Source organism: Typopeltis vanoorti, chromosome 15 (assembly GCF_054136105.1).
Source record: "Typopeltis vanoorti isolate ZY-2024b chromosome 15, IOZ_Tvanoo_1.0, whole genome shotgun sequence".
Lineage (NCBI taxonomy): Eukaryota > Metazoa > Arthropoda > Arachnida > Uropygi > Thelyphonidae > Typopeltis > Typopeltis vanoorti.
Window position 1 is genome coordinate 3,776,395 of NC_143563.1, and position 14,998 is coordinate 3,791,392.

General features: G+C 37.8%; 1 protein-coding gene across 1 annotated transcript in view; it reads right to left on the reverse strand.

Annotated features, from left to right (window-relative positions):
* The window catches only part of LOC150098313 (uncharacterized), a 571,066-nt gene that overhangs the window by 427,493 nt on the left and 128,575 nt on the right, over nt 1-14,998 (reverse strand). The window contains exons 7-8 of the mRNA XM_090405143.1: nt 9,540-9,602; nt 1,248-1,322 (exon numbers count right to left, since the gene is read on the reverse strand). Of these exons, the coding sequence (XP_090261269.1) occupies nt 1,248-1,322; nt 9,540-9,602 (138 nt within the window). The remainder of the gene's footprint in view (nt 1-1,247; nt 1,323-9,539; nt 9,603-14,998) is intronic.

The following is a 14,998-nucleotide window of genomic DNA, read 5'->3' on the forward strand; positions in this document are numbered from 1 at the left end:
ACTGAAGAGTTTGGTGGATAAAGAAGGAGAAGTGATATGATCAAGACTTTTAAACTGTCGAGAAGCAGCTACAGGATTGACACTGGGGAGTTCTTTCACTTGTTGGAACAGCGGGAATAATGACAAGGGGCCATACCTGGAAGTTATGAAAGGAAGCTGTGAGCAAGAGGGTGAGGAGATTTTCTTTGCATGGAGGGTGGTTGAACTGTGGAATGCATTGCCTGATAGAGTGGTGAGAGCAAGAACGGTCAAAGAGTTCAAGGAGTGGTATAATAGACTTTGTGTTTCCTAGGAAGGTCCTCCCACGATGAGTCACTTGACTGTATAGAGGCGTGAGTAATCATAATAATATAATAATAATTGTTAGCCAAACCTTTACAAAGTTTGAAATATTTTGCAAGACATAAAAGAAAAATCTGGAAAAAAACATTTTTAACAAGTATCTATGATATTGTAAAGTTCAAATTTGAAACTAAATAGCTAATGTTAGTGAAGCTTGTAATAGAAGTAAAAATGTAAGCATCTTTCAAAATAAATGATCGGAAAAGCATGCAAAACTGTATCATCTGATTCAAAATGATTTTTTTTTAAATGTGAAATTATTTGATCTAAATTTTCAAGATTTTTTTTATGCATTTTTTCCCAAAATAAGCAGCAGTTATTATTGTTATTATTACTATTATGATGATTTGATAAATTTGTATATAGTGCAGTAATATCAAAGCTAGTAATTATGCATGAATTTGTTTTTGGATATAGTTTTTTAATATACTTTTTAAATGAACAGAATTTTTTACAAAAGAGGGAGAGTTACCTGTGGGAGTGGAATACTAGTGATTTTGCCAAATGCTTAGCAAGATTGTATGTGGGACTGTTTATGCTATCAAAACTGTTTAAAACTAAGACTATTTAAAGCTAGGATTCATCTGAAGTGTTTAATGATTCATTCATGGTGTTCATCAAAAAGAAGAATAGAAACATACTATTTGAATACTAAATCCACAGTGATATATGATAAGGTGAATGCAGTTTAAAACTTTGATGATTAGTCCTATTTCTTATAGATTCCAAGAAACAAAGGAATTAATTTTCCTAAATACACAACCAACTGCCATTTTGTATTTTGTGAATTATTTTCTTACTCAGAAAGAATTAACATATGAATAATCAAAAATTTTTATTTGCATAAAAAATAAATACATATAGTGAACACTAATCTTAATCAAAACACATTAATGAAAACTTACTGGAATCATAAATATGTGTCCAGGAGGTCCAACTATTCCATCTACACCAGATAAACCACTTCTTCCTTGGTCACCCTGCAAATAAGAATGAGGACAATGATCATGCATTAGCCCCTACGCTTCAAAGTGGAAAACTGAGTACGTGAAGTACAAATGACATAATACATCTATATGAAATAAGTATACAAATTAAAGAAAGATTCTAAGTTAGTACAAACTTGTAATTAGATATAGCAATGAGTCGCCCTGGTGTTGTACCATCTTTAAACTTGAATTATGTTTCAGGCGCAAACTTAACTGTTTACTTACTTGGGATTAGAAGTTATTAAATACCCAAGCTTATAAAATTACTTGGTAACCCTAACATACGGTATCCCCAAGTTAAAAAATTAATTACATCTATATCTCCTCCAGAGATCCTTATTAAAAATAAAAACACCTTGTAGCAACTTGTATAGATAAAGTTGATAAGGCTCTGTATTACTAAAACCTTGGTATTTAGGGTCTAGCTACTCACTGAGGAGACCTCAAAAAAGGTTGAAACTGGTCTGAGTAGTGACCCCACCCATAATGTATTGCAGTATACATCTTCTAGTGATATGTGCTTTACATTATTGGAAATATATTGCAGTATACATCTTCTAGTGAGATGTGCTTTATATTATGGGAAGTACTAAGAATAGTAATCAGAGCTTTACCCACCTTTACAATGAGTTGCCCTGGTGTTATACTTGAACTATGTTTCAGGTGCAAACTTAACTGTTTGCTTACTTGGGATTAGGAGTTAAATAACCAAGCTTATAAAATTACTTGGTAACCCTAATATATATATATATGTATATACATATATATATCTTTAACATATTTACATACACATATATATATATATATACACATATATATATATATATATATGATTAGTACTATTAACTCGGGGTTGGGATATGTTCATTTTTCTAAATTAACTGACTTAAAACCCGAGAATTATAACACAATGACATTTATTTGAAAAAACGCAACATGTTTCGTCAAGAATGACTTCATCAGGCGATAAGAACATAGAAAGATATTAAAAGACACGAAATTAACATTGACACACTCTAAAGCTATACAATTATAAAGCCATAATATTCGACTATAAATTACAGTTATTATGAGCTTGAACTACAGTCCGAGTTAAAGTTCTATTGTTGTACACCTGTGCGTGTGTGGAATCACGCGATCTCCAGTATCTAATTGTAGAGTTGAAAGAGTCAGGAAAATTATAGCTAAGATTGTTATTCATGTGAAAAGGGTCCAAGGTGATTTCTTTTGACTCGACAATGCGACGCTCTACTTCATCATGGCAGATGTGTAGGTTTGAAGTTGATGTCCAGTTTATTTCATGTTGGTGGCTTTCGTTGTTCGTGTTTATTGAAAACTCCACTGAGACCTATAGTAGACAGCATTGACTCACCCACATACAGGTTATCCAAATATTTGGCGTCATCATTAAAAGCTTATGCGGGAAAATCTTCTTCTTATATTAAAAACTCAACAGATTTTGTCTCTAAAATAAAGGACCTAAAACTAAAATCTTCTGACATCATGGTGAGCTTTGACGTGGTAGCACTCTTTACCAACGTTCCGACACAGGACATTCTCCATATTTTAAAAAACAAGATTTCAAATAAAATATTCTCTCTGTTATCTCACTGTGTAAACTCTGGCTATTTTGAATTCGAAGGTAAACTATACAAACAGGTCAAAGGATTAGCTATGGGAAGCCCCCTCTCTCCTGTGTTAGCCAACATTTTTTTTCGAGGAATATGAACAAAAAGCAATCTCCTCTTTTACTTTAAAACCGAAAATTTGGCTTAGATACGTGGATGATATATTCCTCATATGGGAGCATGGTACTGAGAATCTTCACAAGTTTCTCGACCACTTAAACAACCGCCATCAAGATATAAAATTGACTATGGAGATTGAAGAAAATAGTTCCATCTGTTTCCTAGATGTTAAACTCACCAAGACGCCTGAATCAATTAAAGTCTCTATATTTAGAAAGCCAACTCATACAGACAGATATTTGCATGCGTCATCCCATCACCATCCAGAGCAAAAGTTGGGTATTATATCAACTCTAGCGAATCGTGCAGGATCTGTACTGTCAGATGAAGAAGAACTGAAAAAGGAACTACAACATCTTAAATGGACCTTTAAAAACAATTGCTACTCTCACAAAAATATTAACAACCAATTATCCCACCGTCAACGTAGCAACGTAGAGACACAGGACAACTCCAAAGGTCATATCGTCTTGCCATATATCAGCACACTATCCAAAAAGCTGAGTAGAATTCTAAAGAAGTTTAACATAAAAACGTGCTTCTCGACTATGCCAAAAATAAGATCACACTTCAACAACTATAAACAACCTCACAACCTTCTACAATTCCCAGGTGTATACAAGGTCACTTGTGAATACGGAAAGCCTTACTATGGGCAGACAGAAAAATCTATCTTACTACATCTCGAAGAGCACCAGCGTGACATTGCTTATAAAAGAACCAGAGCAACTGCTCTGTCAAGCCATGTCCTGTTTTCGATAAACACGAACAACGAAAGCCACCAACATGAAATAAACTGGACATCAACTTCAAACCTACACATCTGCCATGATGAAGTAGAGCGCTGCACTGTCGAGTCAAAAGAAATCACCTTGGACCCTTTTCACATGAATAACAATCTTAGCTATAATTTGCTTGACTCTTTCAACTCTACTATTAGATACTGGAGATCGCGTGATTCCACACACGCACAGGTGTACAACAATAGAACTTTAACTCGAACTGTAGTTCAAGCTCATAATAACTGTAATTTACAGTCGAATATTATGACTTTATAATTGTATAGCTTTAGAGTGTGTCAATGTTAATTTCGTGTCTTTTAATATCTTTCTATGTTCTTATCGCCTGATGAAGTCATTCTTGACGAAACATGTTGCGTTTTTTTCAAATAAATGCCATTGTGTTATAATTCTCGGGTTTTAAGTCAGTTAATTTAGAAAAATGAATATATATATATATACACACACACACACACACACATACATACACATGAGGGATTTCTAAAAAGTAAGGCAACTTTTTTTCTTAATAATGTAAAAGGAAATAAAAGAAAAACATGTCGACAGACAGACCTGTTAACAACATTCAAAAAGACTGCCATTGCAGTGTTGTGCTATTGTCATCTCACAGCTAATTCCAGTTGCAAGATTGCAGCTACTGTATAAGTGTAGTCAAAAAAGGTGTCTGATTAGTTTTCTGCAAGCAAATGTCTTCGCCAAGTGACATTCACTGTGAACTAGTTTCTGTGTATGGCAAAAATGGTGATTTCAAAAGAAGCTGTTGTTTTCGTGCAATGAATTTAAAGTGGACTTTGGTGATATTGAAGATCAACATCAATCAAGACAGAAGACAACACTTTGCACATTAAAAGCATTGTTCTTGAAAACTAGTGAATGATATTGCCTAAGTAGGGAATTTTAGTAAGTTCACTGCTTACAAAACTGTTCACAATGTCTTTGTGAACAGTGTGAACAAAGACATTGTGAACAGTTTTGTAAACTGTTCACAGTGTCTTTACCTTGTGAAAGGTGTGCTCCCACTCGGTGCCCTGACAATTGTCAAAGGAGTACAAGCAACATGGGGATGTGTCTTAAGAATCTGTTGTGGTACAGTGACAAAGGTGAAGATTTTCTTGCTTGTCTATTCACCGGAGACTAAACATGGATTCGTCACTTTAACCCAGAGAGCAAACAAGAATCCATAACCTGGAAACATCCAAAATCTCCTGTGCACAAAAAATAAAAACTCTTTCCACTGTCTGAAAAGTCATCGCCACAGTGTTCTGGGATCTACAATGCAATCAATGCTCTGCATTGATTGTTCAATGCTCTGCATATTACAGTGTAACATTGAACAAACTGAAAGCCAAAATTCAACAGAAACAGCCAGGACACCTGACAAATAGTGTGATTTTCATGCATGACAACACTACTCCACACATGAAGTAGCCACTATTCGTGGGTAGCTGTACTGTAATTTACTGGGAAACTCTGCCACATCTTCTCTTATAGCCCAAACAGCGCATTCAGACATCGATTTGCTTGGCTCCCCTCAGGAGACACCCTTCCAGAGGCATTTTGCTATAGATGAGGAAGTTCATCAGGCAGCATTGTATTTCATCATTCATTGTTCCCACAAGTTTATGTATGATGTAATAGCTGCTGCTATTACATCAGAAATTTTTATGCTATAAACAGACTGCAAGAGCCAGTTTCGCATTTTTGTGCTGAGATTGCTATGGCTAGTTATTACGCAGTCAATTAATGCCTTGCAGAAAAAGTGCTGAAAGGAAGAAGGGGATAGGAAGAAATCCACTATCTACACCATGCCAAGATCGAGTTTTAAAGTGGATCAGTCTCAAAAATCATCTGTGCCATCCAGAGAACTGAAACAGAACTGGGAAGAACAAATGGGAGTTGAGGGTTATTAGTAATAGTGCAGATGTGGTAGCCCTGAGAGAGGATTTGAATAAGCTAGATAGATGGGCAAATGAATGGGGCTGTTGGTTTAATGCAGCAAAATGTAAGGTCTTGAGGTTTGTGAAACATCGATGGGACACTGCATACTCTATGGGAGGAGTTATACTGGAGGACGTAGGGGAGACAAGAGATCTGAGGTTGATGATTGATAGAAACCTGAAATTTAGGGATATACTGCAAAGGTAGTGAAGGTAACACAGAGGATTGCTGCAATAATGAGAAGGACGCGGACCTGCAGAGATAAAACAGTTATCATTCCGTTGTATAAGACTCTGATCAGACCACACTTAGACTATTGTTCTCAGATCTGGTCTCCAGGATTTGAAGGGGATAAATTAGCTGTGGAAAGGGTACAAAGGCAGATATCAAAGATGGTGTCAGGACTGTACAATGTTAGTTATGAGGATCAGCTGAGGAAATGTTTATTGCAGAGTTTGGTGGATAGAAGAAGGAGAGGGTGATATGATTGAGACTTTTAAACTGTTGAGAGGTGGTTACAGGGTTGACACTGGGGAGTTCTTTCACTTGGTCGAACAGCGGGAAGGAGTCATAAAAAGGGGCCATCCCCGAAAGTTACGAAAGGAAACTGAGCAAGAGGGTGAGGAATAGTTTCTTTGCATGGAGGGTTGTTGAACCATGGAATGCATTGCCTGATAGAGTGGTGAGAGTGAGAACGGTCAATGCGTTTAAGGAGTGGTATGATAGACTGTATGTTTCCTTGGAGGGACCTCCCTTGATGAGTCTTGATGGACTTGTGTTTCTTAGAAAGGACCTCCCACGATGAGTCTTTTGACTCCATGGAGGTCTGAATAATAATAATATTAATAATAATGTCTGAGAAAGGTCCTTAAGCTCCTCACGTCGGCAACAGGAATTGAACCCAGGACATTCCTTTTCCAGGCATATGGTTGCAAAGCATATAGCCACTAGGCTAACCGTGTGGACTGTGGTAGTGACTATGAAATGTATAATCAAATTATCCAAGCAAATTAGAAAAGGGTGATCATTATGGGTGATTTAATTTATGGTAATATAGACTGGGATGATGAGATAGCAATAGGAAGTAAAGAAAATGATTTTCAATAAGATAACTGAAAATTGGGTTTTTAATTGGTCGAAAATCTGTTCACAACTAGTAACCAACTAGTTTTGCCAAGTAAACTGTTGGCTTCTTCTGGGTTAGATAAATATACATATAACAGCTTAAAACAAATGAGCTTAGATTATGAATCAATACATAACTGAAAAATATCAAATTCATAGGAACCGTTAAGCAAATACGTGGAACGTGGATGCTAGCACTTGGTCAGTCATTGTTGAACAGGTGCGTCCTATAATTAGCTGTGAAATTAAACTCTGATGTGTGGAGAGATCTTATGAGTGATTTCCAGATATCACAGAGGGTCATCCCTTAGTTTCTGTTCAGGGTGCTTTGTGAGCGGATTACTACTGTGGCTTCTTTTGTGTTGCGGGAGCTGTAGTCATCTTCTATGTATGTCATAGTACTTTTATCTCATTCAATGTTATGGTAAAATGGAATGCTAAACCAGAACTGTCCTCTTTGTTGTTGTTTACATTTCCAATTTGCTCTTTTTGTCTTATTTCTAGACTTCTTGAAGTCTGTCTGATGTAATTCAGGCTCTGCAACTTATATTCTATCAATTTGTCCTCATACTCCACATTCCAAAGGCCACTGACTACCTTTGTGAATCTTCTCTGCACCTTTTCCAACATATCCTCGTCACTATGAAAACCCAGCAACCAAATCTATTGCACAATAATACATATGAGGCCTGATTAAGGCCTTATACAATGGAATCATAACCACTCTATTTCTGTATGCCAGGGTCCTCCACATCATTGCTATTATCTGATGCGATGTCTTCACAACTTGTGTAATGTGGCCCCTGAATTTCAGGTTCTTCTCTGCCATCACTTCTTGATCTCTCATCTCCTTTACTTTCATTAAAGTTTACCCATCAAGTATATACTTTGCATCCCACTGTTACTTACCACATTTCAAAACCTTACACTTTGCAACATTGAACTGACAGTTCCACTTACCTGCCCATTCATGCTATCTATTGAAGTCCTCTTGTAAGGCAATAACATTCGCTTGACTCTGCAATTCTCCTCAGTTTCGCATCATCTGCAAACAGCTGCATATCACTAGTTAAACCTAACCCAATATCATTAACGTACAAATTGAATAATAATGGCCCCAAAACTGACCCTTGTAGACACCGCTAGTGACCTTTCTCTTTTGGGATACTGCACCCCAATATACAACTTTCTGATACCTATCCGACATGACCTCCAAGTATACATCACTGATGCTTTGGAAATAATGTAACTTAAAAGAAGATATGTTTATTTTGATCTAATAAATGTTGATTTATTAATTAAAATACATCTAGGTTCATTTATTTTATTTTTTTTTTTAGCAGGGGATTCAAACAACTCATTCTGTGGGGTGAGATGCATTTTTTAACTTATCACACAAAAAATTAAAAAAACCATCTGAGCCTTGTATATATTCAGGTAGATTTTATCTGGTAGACAGATATATACCATTTGGTTTTAAATCTTTAAAAGAAATGAATTTATGTACAATATTATGATATTCACATTTTTTAGAACTTTGTATTCATTTTATCCTCTATATCATAGTTAGTTGTAATGTTTCTTAACTTGACTCGGCACATCATTACCTCAACTGCTAATGCAAAATTCAAATCACCAACAAAGTCAACTGCATAAATAAGCCAAACAGAAATAAGAATAATATCTTGAAAGTTTATTTTTCACTTGGTTAGACTATAATAAATTTAGTTTAATCCTTTATCCAAGTGTGAGCAAACAAAGTTTGCACCTGAAAATATCTTCAGGATTGAATATGGTGTTGTACTACCTTACTGGGGTAAGGTAGTACAACACCGGACAACTCGCAGCAAAGGTGGACCAAGCTACCATTACTCCTATTCCAGTATCTCCCATAATGCAAAACACATCTCCTTGCAGATTTGTATAATGTTATGCATTAAATGATTGGCCACTACCCCGACCAGTTTAGACCTTTATTGAGGTCTCTTCAGTGGGAGCCAGGCCCAGTGGTGGAGACACAAGGCAGAAGCAATAGCAATTAATAAAAAAAAAGTGGCACACCTTTTGGCAACTGCTATATATAGGTAAAGATGACCTCGCTATTGCTTCTGCCTGGTGTCTCCACCATTGGGCCTGGCTCCCACTGAAGAGACCTCAATAAAGGTCGAAATTAGTCTGGGTAGTGGCCCTTCCCTTAATACATAACATTATACATATCTGCAAGGAGATGTGTTTTGCATTATGGGAGATACTGGAATAGCAGTAATGGTAACTTGGTCCACCTTTGCTGCGGGTTTCCCAGTGTTGTACTACCTAACCCCAGTAAGGTAGTACAACACCATATTCAGTCCTGAAGATATTTTCAGGCGCAAACTTTGTTTGCTCACACTTGGATAAAGGATTAAACTAAATTTATTATATGAATAATGTCATTTCCAGTTTTCTCCAGACTATGTAAGTTATGATGTTGCCTTACTGTTCATATACTTAGATTAGAAGGCTTTGTTCATGTGCTTTGATTGAATCCTGAGATTTAATGATATATCTGTACATAAAATTATTAGGATTTAAAATTACAACAATAATAGTATACATACTTTTTCTCCCTTTGTTCCTGGAAGACCTGGAAGTCCTGGATACCCACGAGGACCAGGAGGACCCTAGTGAAGAAAAAAATTCAAGTTACTTCTGAAGTTGTTATAGTGTTTAATTATAATTAGAACTATATAAATTTCATTACAAAATTTATATATCATTATTATTATGATTATGAATACACCTCAAAGGAGTCAAAGCGCTCATCAAAAGAAAACATATTTAATGAATATGCATCCAATATTTAATCATAGCTCTCCACATACATGATAAAAACAATGAGAAGAACCTGGACAACACATGCTTCCTAACAAGCATGTGCAGCCAGCCTTCAGGAATGACCCAAATTCTACCTTTACCATATTTCATGGACAATATCACTTGTATCTAAACTATAAGATTTCAGGAGGTGGCGCTAGAGTTGCTGAAGCACGTGGTGGTGGATTTGAGCTGTGATAAAAAAAAAAAGTGTTTTTTTTTAAATGGTATATAGTGCAACTCTGTTGCAAATTGTGCTACATTTTTTTCTCAGTAGCACAAGTATTCTTTAGTGGTGCTGCTTTGGGACTTTAGTTGTTATACTGTGTTATTTTTTGTGTTACTGAGAAGGTGAGATCAGAACCGAAAGCATCTGCGATGGAAGAGAAGTTTTTGTTATTCAGTATAGTTAAATATAGTTTATACTTGTAGTATAGCATAAGTAAATAAGCTTACAGTAGAGCGTATAACATTGTATTTAGCATTTAGTTGTAGTAGCATTTTACTAAATGCTGAATACTAATAGTATTCAGCGTTTAGTTGTAGTAGTTCCTCGGCACTAAGTTAATGATGGCAGCAGCCACAGCTCCAATTACAAATGCCGTGTCACCAAGTCTTCCGCCATTCAACAGGTGAGAGAAGGGGGGAGTGAGTATATGCATAAAATGCAGGCAACGGGAGGAATCCAGTGAGTTAGATGTTACAATAACTGACCTCATTGCGTCAGGAGTGAGAGAATCTCAAGACAAGTAGCATGATAGGTGAGAATAACAAGTGAAATATTAATGAAAAAATAAGAGTGGGGGAGTGTGGAAGACTTGACAGATTGTGAAATTGTCAGAGATGATCTTGACTGGGAGGATGAATGGTGAGTAAGAGTGACTAACTTGCAGAGAGAGAGAGAGAGAGATGAGTTGAAAGAGGAGGATGTCTCAGGAATGAGATGAGAAGAATGAAAGATGAGAGTAATTGAATGGAAGAGATGAATGCAAGGTGAATCAGAGGAGGAGTGAGAGAAAATTATGGGAATAATAGAAGAGGAGAGAATAGAAACAGTCAGAGAGAGGGAATGGGAAGAATGCGAGGGAGTGATGGAACCAGGGAATAGAGTAATGCTAGGACAGCAGGTAAGTAGGGAAACACTGGGAGAAAGGGATTAGAGGAGGGAGAGAGAGAGGGATGCAGGTGAGCAATCAAGGAACAGAGTGGTAAGAGGTGTGATGTACGGACACTTGATGATCTGTGGTGTGCAAGATAGGATGCTAGAGGAGTACTTGTCTGAGGAACAATAAAAAGTGTGAATATGGCAATTAAGCAGTTTGAAAGGGTGGATGAAATGATTGTGATGATGGGCACGAATGACTTGAGAATCAGTGTAAATCAAGGGGTGAGAGATCTGAGCTTCATGCTTGAGGTTGTACAAAAGAAAATGAAGAGAAGAAAGATAGTGTGTATGTTTGTGTTACCCAGATATGATAATTATGAGCTTAACAGAAGAGCAGTAATAATGAATAGCATAATTGCCAGAATGCCTCACAAGAGAGAACTGGAATATGCAGATGCTTGGAAGGCATTTGAGGACAGAAAGGAACTGTATGTGAGAGACTGCTTGCATCTGAATGAGGAAGGACATAGACATCTGGAGAGATTGCTGTTTTCTGAACAAGTCAGTGATCAATGCAGGGAAACTAGAATTCTCAGGGTGGATGGTAGCAAGGGTGGCCTCTCGTGGAAATGGGAGCTTAGGGGAAGGGGGACAACATCAGGTAACACTAAGTCCAGTGGGGTCTGGACAGGATAATGATAAGTATAGAAGCAGAGACATATTTATGCATTGTATTAATTCCAGGAGTATCCAGAACAAAGGAGATGAATTGGTGGCGCTGATAGCGTCAGCCTGGCCAAAGATTATTGGGATCACTGAGACGTGGTTGACGGAAGATGATATAAAAACAGGAATAGAAGTAGCAGGGTACAGCATTTTTCGGCAGGATAGGAGGAGAAATGTGGTGGTGGAGTACTGCTTATGATAAGTGGTGACTTAAGTACTCTAAGAGTCGCGGCTTTCGAAGGCAGTGACACTCATGGTTTGGAAAGCATATTGTGTGAGGTAGAGGTGGGCAAGACAGGATATTTAGTGGGGTGTTGCTACAAGCCAAAGAAGCATAGAGGGTGGGGAGCAAGAGATATTTAGGCAATTTAGCTTGGCACCAAGTTTGGTAGATAGAATGAGAGTTTTCTATCTACCAAGTTTGGTAGATAGAAAATTTCATTTAGTTCTTGTTGTTTTGCAGCTCACTCCAAAACACAACAAGAACTAAATGAAATCACAACATGCTTCTAACAAAACGCAATTGTAATCATCAGCACCAAAACACAGATGTCGATAATACACAACCCAAGAATCATGCGCCCCGCACCACTATCGATACACTGTCAAACATAGCGCTGCATTAACAATAAAAAACCTGCCAATGTCCCGAAACCAAACCGGTTGCACATGCAAATTACCTTGGTCTCTACATAGTTTGCCATCTTAAATGGACAAAACATATAGAATACCTACATACCAAACTCAGGATCATCACAGCAAAACTCTTCCAAGTAAAAGACATCATTTCATCTAACATAAAAAAACTCCTGTATCATGGTATCTGCAAATCTCTACTCAGATAGGGTATAAACAGTCTATGCAAACACATCAAACAGCCACCTAACAAAATTAGAAATATTACATATGAAAATTTTGTCAACAGTGATTTGGACACCTTATATACAACAACCAATATCCGACCAGCACATGGAGACACACAGAATCCTCAGCATTAAAAATCTGAAACACTACATCTAACATTAATTAAGAATTACTTCAACATGACCTATTGAAACAACAGAGACACATATCATATAACAGGACCTACAACAACTCCCGCTGTGGGCATGGGTGTTTGTGATTGTGAAAATACTAGTGGTGATGGTCGGAGGTAGATGGCGTTGCGGTCAGTTGGTGGATTGTGAGTGGCGGAAGCAGAGCTGTAGAGTAGATGCCCTCCCTCGATGAGTCTTTGGACTCCTTGGAGGTGACAAATAATAATAATAATAATAACTCTCTACATCCCTACACCCTTCAACAACTCATGCCGTTCTTTTGTGAGATCACATCAGATACCCATGCAACTCAACAACCACCAAGAAATTTAAAACACATTGATAACTACAGAACATTAAAACACAAACTCTAGAAAATATTATTATTATTTTATTATTATTCAGGCCTCAATGGAGTCAAAAGACTCTTCGTGGGAGGTCCTTCCTTAGAAACACAAGGTCTATCAAGACTCATCGAGGGGAGGTCCTCCCCTAAGAAACACGAAGTCTATCATACCACTCCTTAAACTCATTGACTATTCTCACTCTCACTACTCCATCAGGCAATGCATTCCATGGTTCAACAACCCTCCATGCAAAGAAACTATTCCTCACCCTCTTGCTCACAGTTTCCTTTCGTAACTTCCGGGGATGGCCCCTTTTTATGACTCCTTCCCGCTGTTCAACCAAGTGAAAGAACTCTCCAGTGTCAACCCTGTAACCACCTCTCAACAGTTTAAAAGTCGCAATCATATCACCCTCTCCTTCTTCTATCCACCAAACTCTGCAATAAACATTCCCTCAGCCGATCCTCATAACTAACATTGTACAGTCCTGACATCATCTTTGATATCTGCCTTTGTACCATTTCCACAGCTAATTTATCCCCTTCAAATCCTGGAGACCATATCTGAGAACAATAGTCTAAGTGTGCTCTGATCAGGGTCTTATACAATGGAATGATAACTGTTTTATCTCTGCAGGTCCGCGTCCTTCTCATTATTGCAGCAATCCTCTGTGTTACCTTCACTACCTTTGCAGTATATCCCCTAAATTTCAGGTTTCTATCAATCATCAACCCCAGATCCCTTATCTCCCCTACGTCCTCCAGTAAAACTCCTCCCATAGAGTATGCAGTGTCCCATCGATGTTTCCCAAATCTCAAGACCTTACATTTTGCTGCATTAAACCAACAGCCCCATTCATTTGCACATCTATCTATCTTATTCAAATCCTCTTATAGGGCTGCCGCATCTGCACTATTACTAATAATCCTTCCCAGCTTCGCATCATCTGCAAACAACTGAATATCCCCTTGCAATCCACTGACAAAATCATTGATATAAAGATTAAACAATATAGGTCCCAGTACTGAGCCCTGTGGGACCCCTTCCAAGCTTCGCATCATCTGCAAACAACTGAATATCCCCTTGCAATCTACTGACAATGTCATTGATATAAAGATTAAACAATATAGGTCCCAGTACTGAGCCCTGTGGGACTCCACGTAACCCTCTGCTTCCTTGAAACTGCCCTACCATACACAACTGTCTGATACCTATCAGACAGTCAATCCTGAATCCAGTTGACCAATCTGACATCCAGACCCATGTGCTTCAACTTAAATATCAGCTTATCATGTGGTACCCTGCTAAATGTCTTCGCTAAGTCTAAGAAAATGGCAGTATATGCTCTTCCCCCATCTAATGCTCTTGTAACTTTATCATAAAACACTAGCATATTGCTAAAACAAGAGCGCCCCTTCACAAATCCATGTTGTTGCCCACAGATAACATTACCCTCATCTGCCCAATGCTGTATATGGTCCTTCACTACTTTCTCCAAGATCTTACTAACTACTGATGACACACAAACTGGTCTATAATTAGACACTCCAGTCTGCTATCGCCCTTATCTTACCTTCCTTCCATTCCATGGGCACCTTTCCAGCACCCAGACTTTCATTGAAAAGCCAGGTCAAAGGCACTGTCAGTTCCCTAGCACATTCTCTCAAAACTCGTGGTGAAATACCATCCAGTCCCACAGCGTTAATGACATCCAGAGTACTCAGTATCTGAAACACACTCTCCTCCTGTACCTCCAAACCTTGAACCTGCCCTATCCCTCTAGCATTAAAACTGACTCCTCCAGGATGAAATACTCCAATAAAGTGTTCACTGAACAATTCTACTATGTCTGCTGCATCAGTGACTCTATTCCTATTTTTATCCCACAATATCATTCTTCCACAGTCATTTCTCCTCCTACTGGCCACATATCTATAAAATTCCCTAGGATTTTCTTTGGATCTTAGGGCCAGTCTCCTCTTATATTC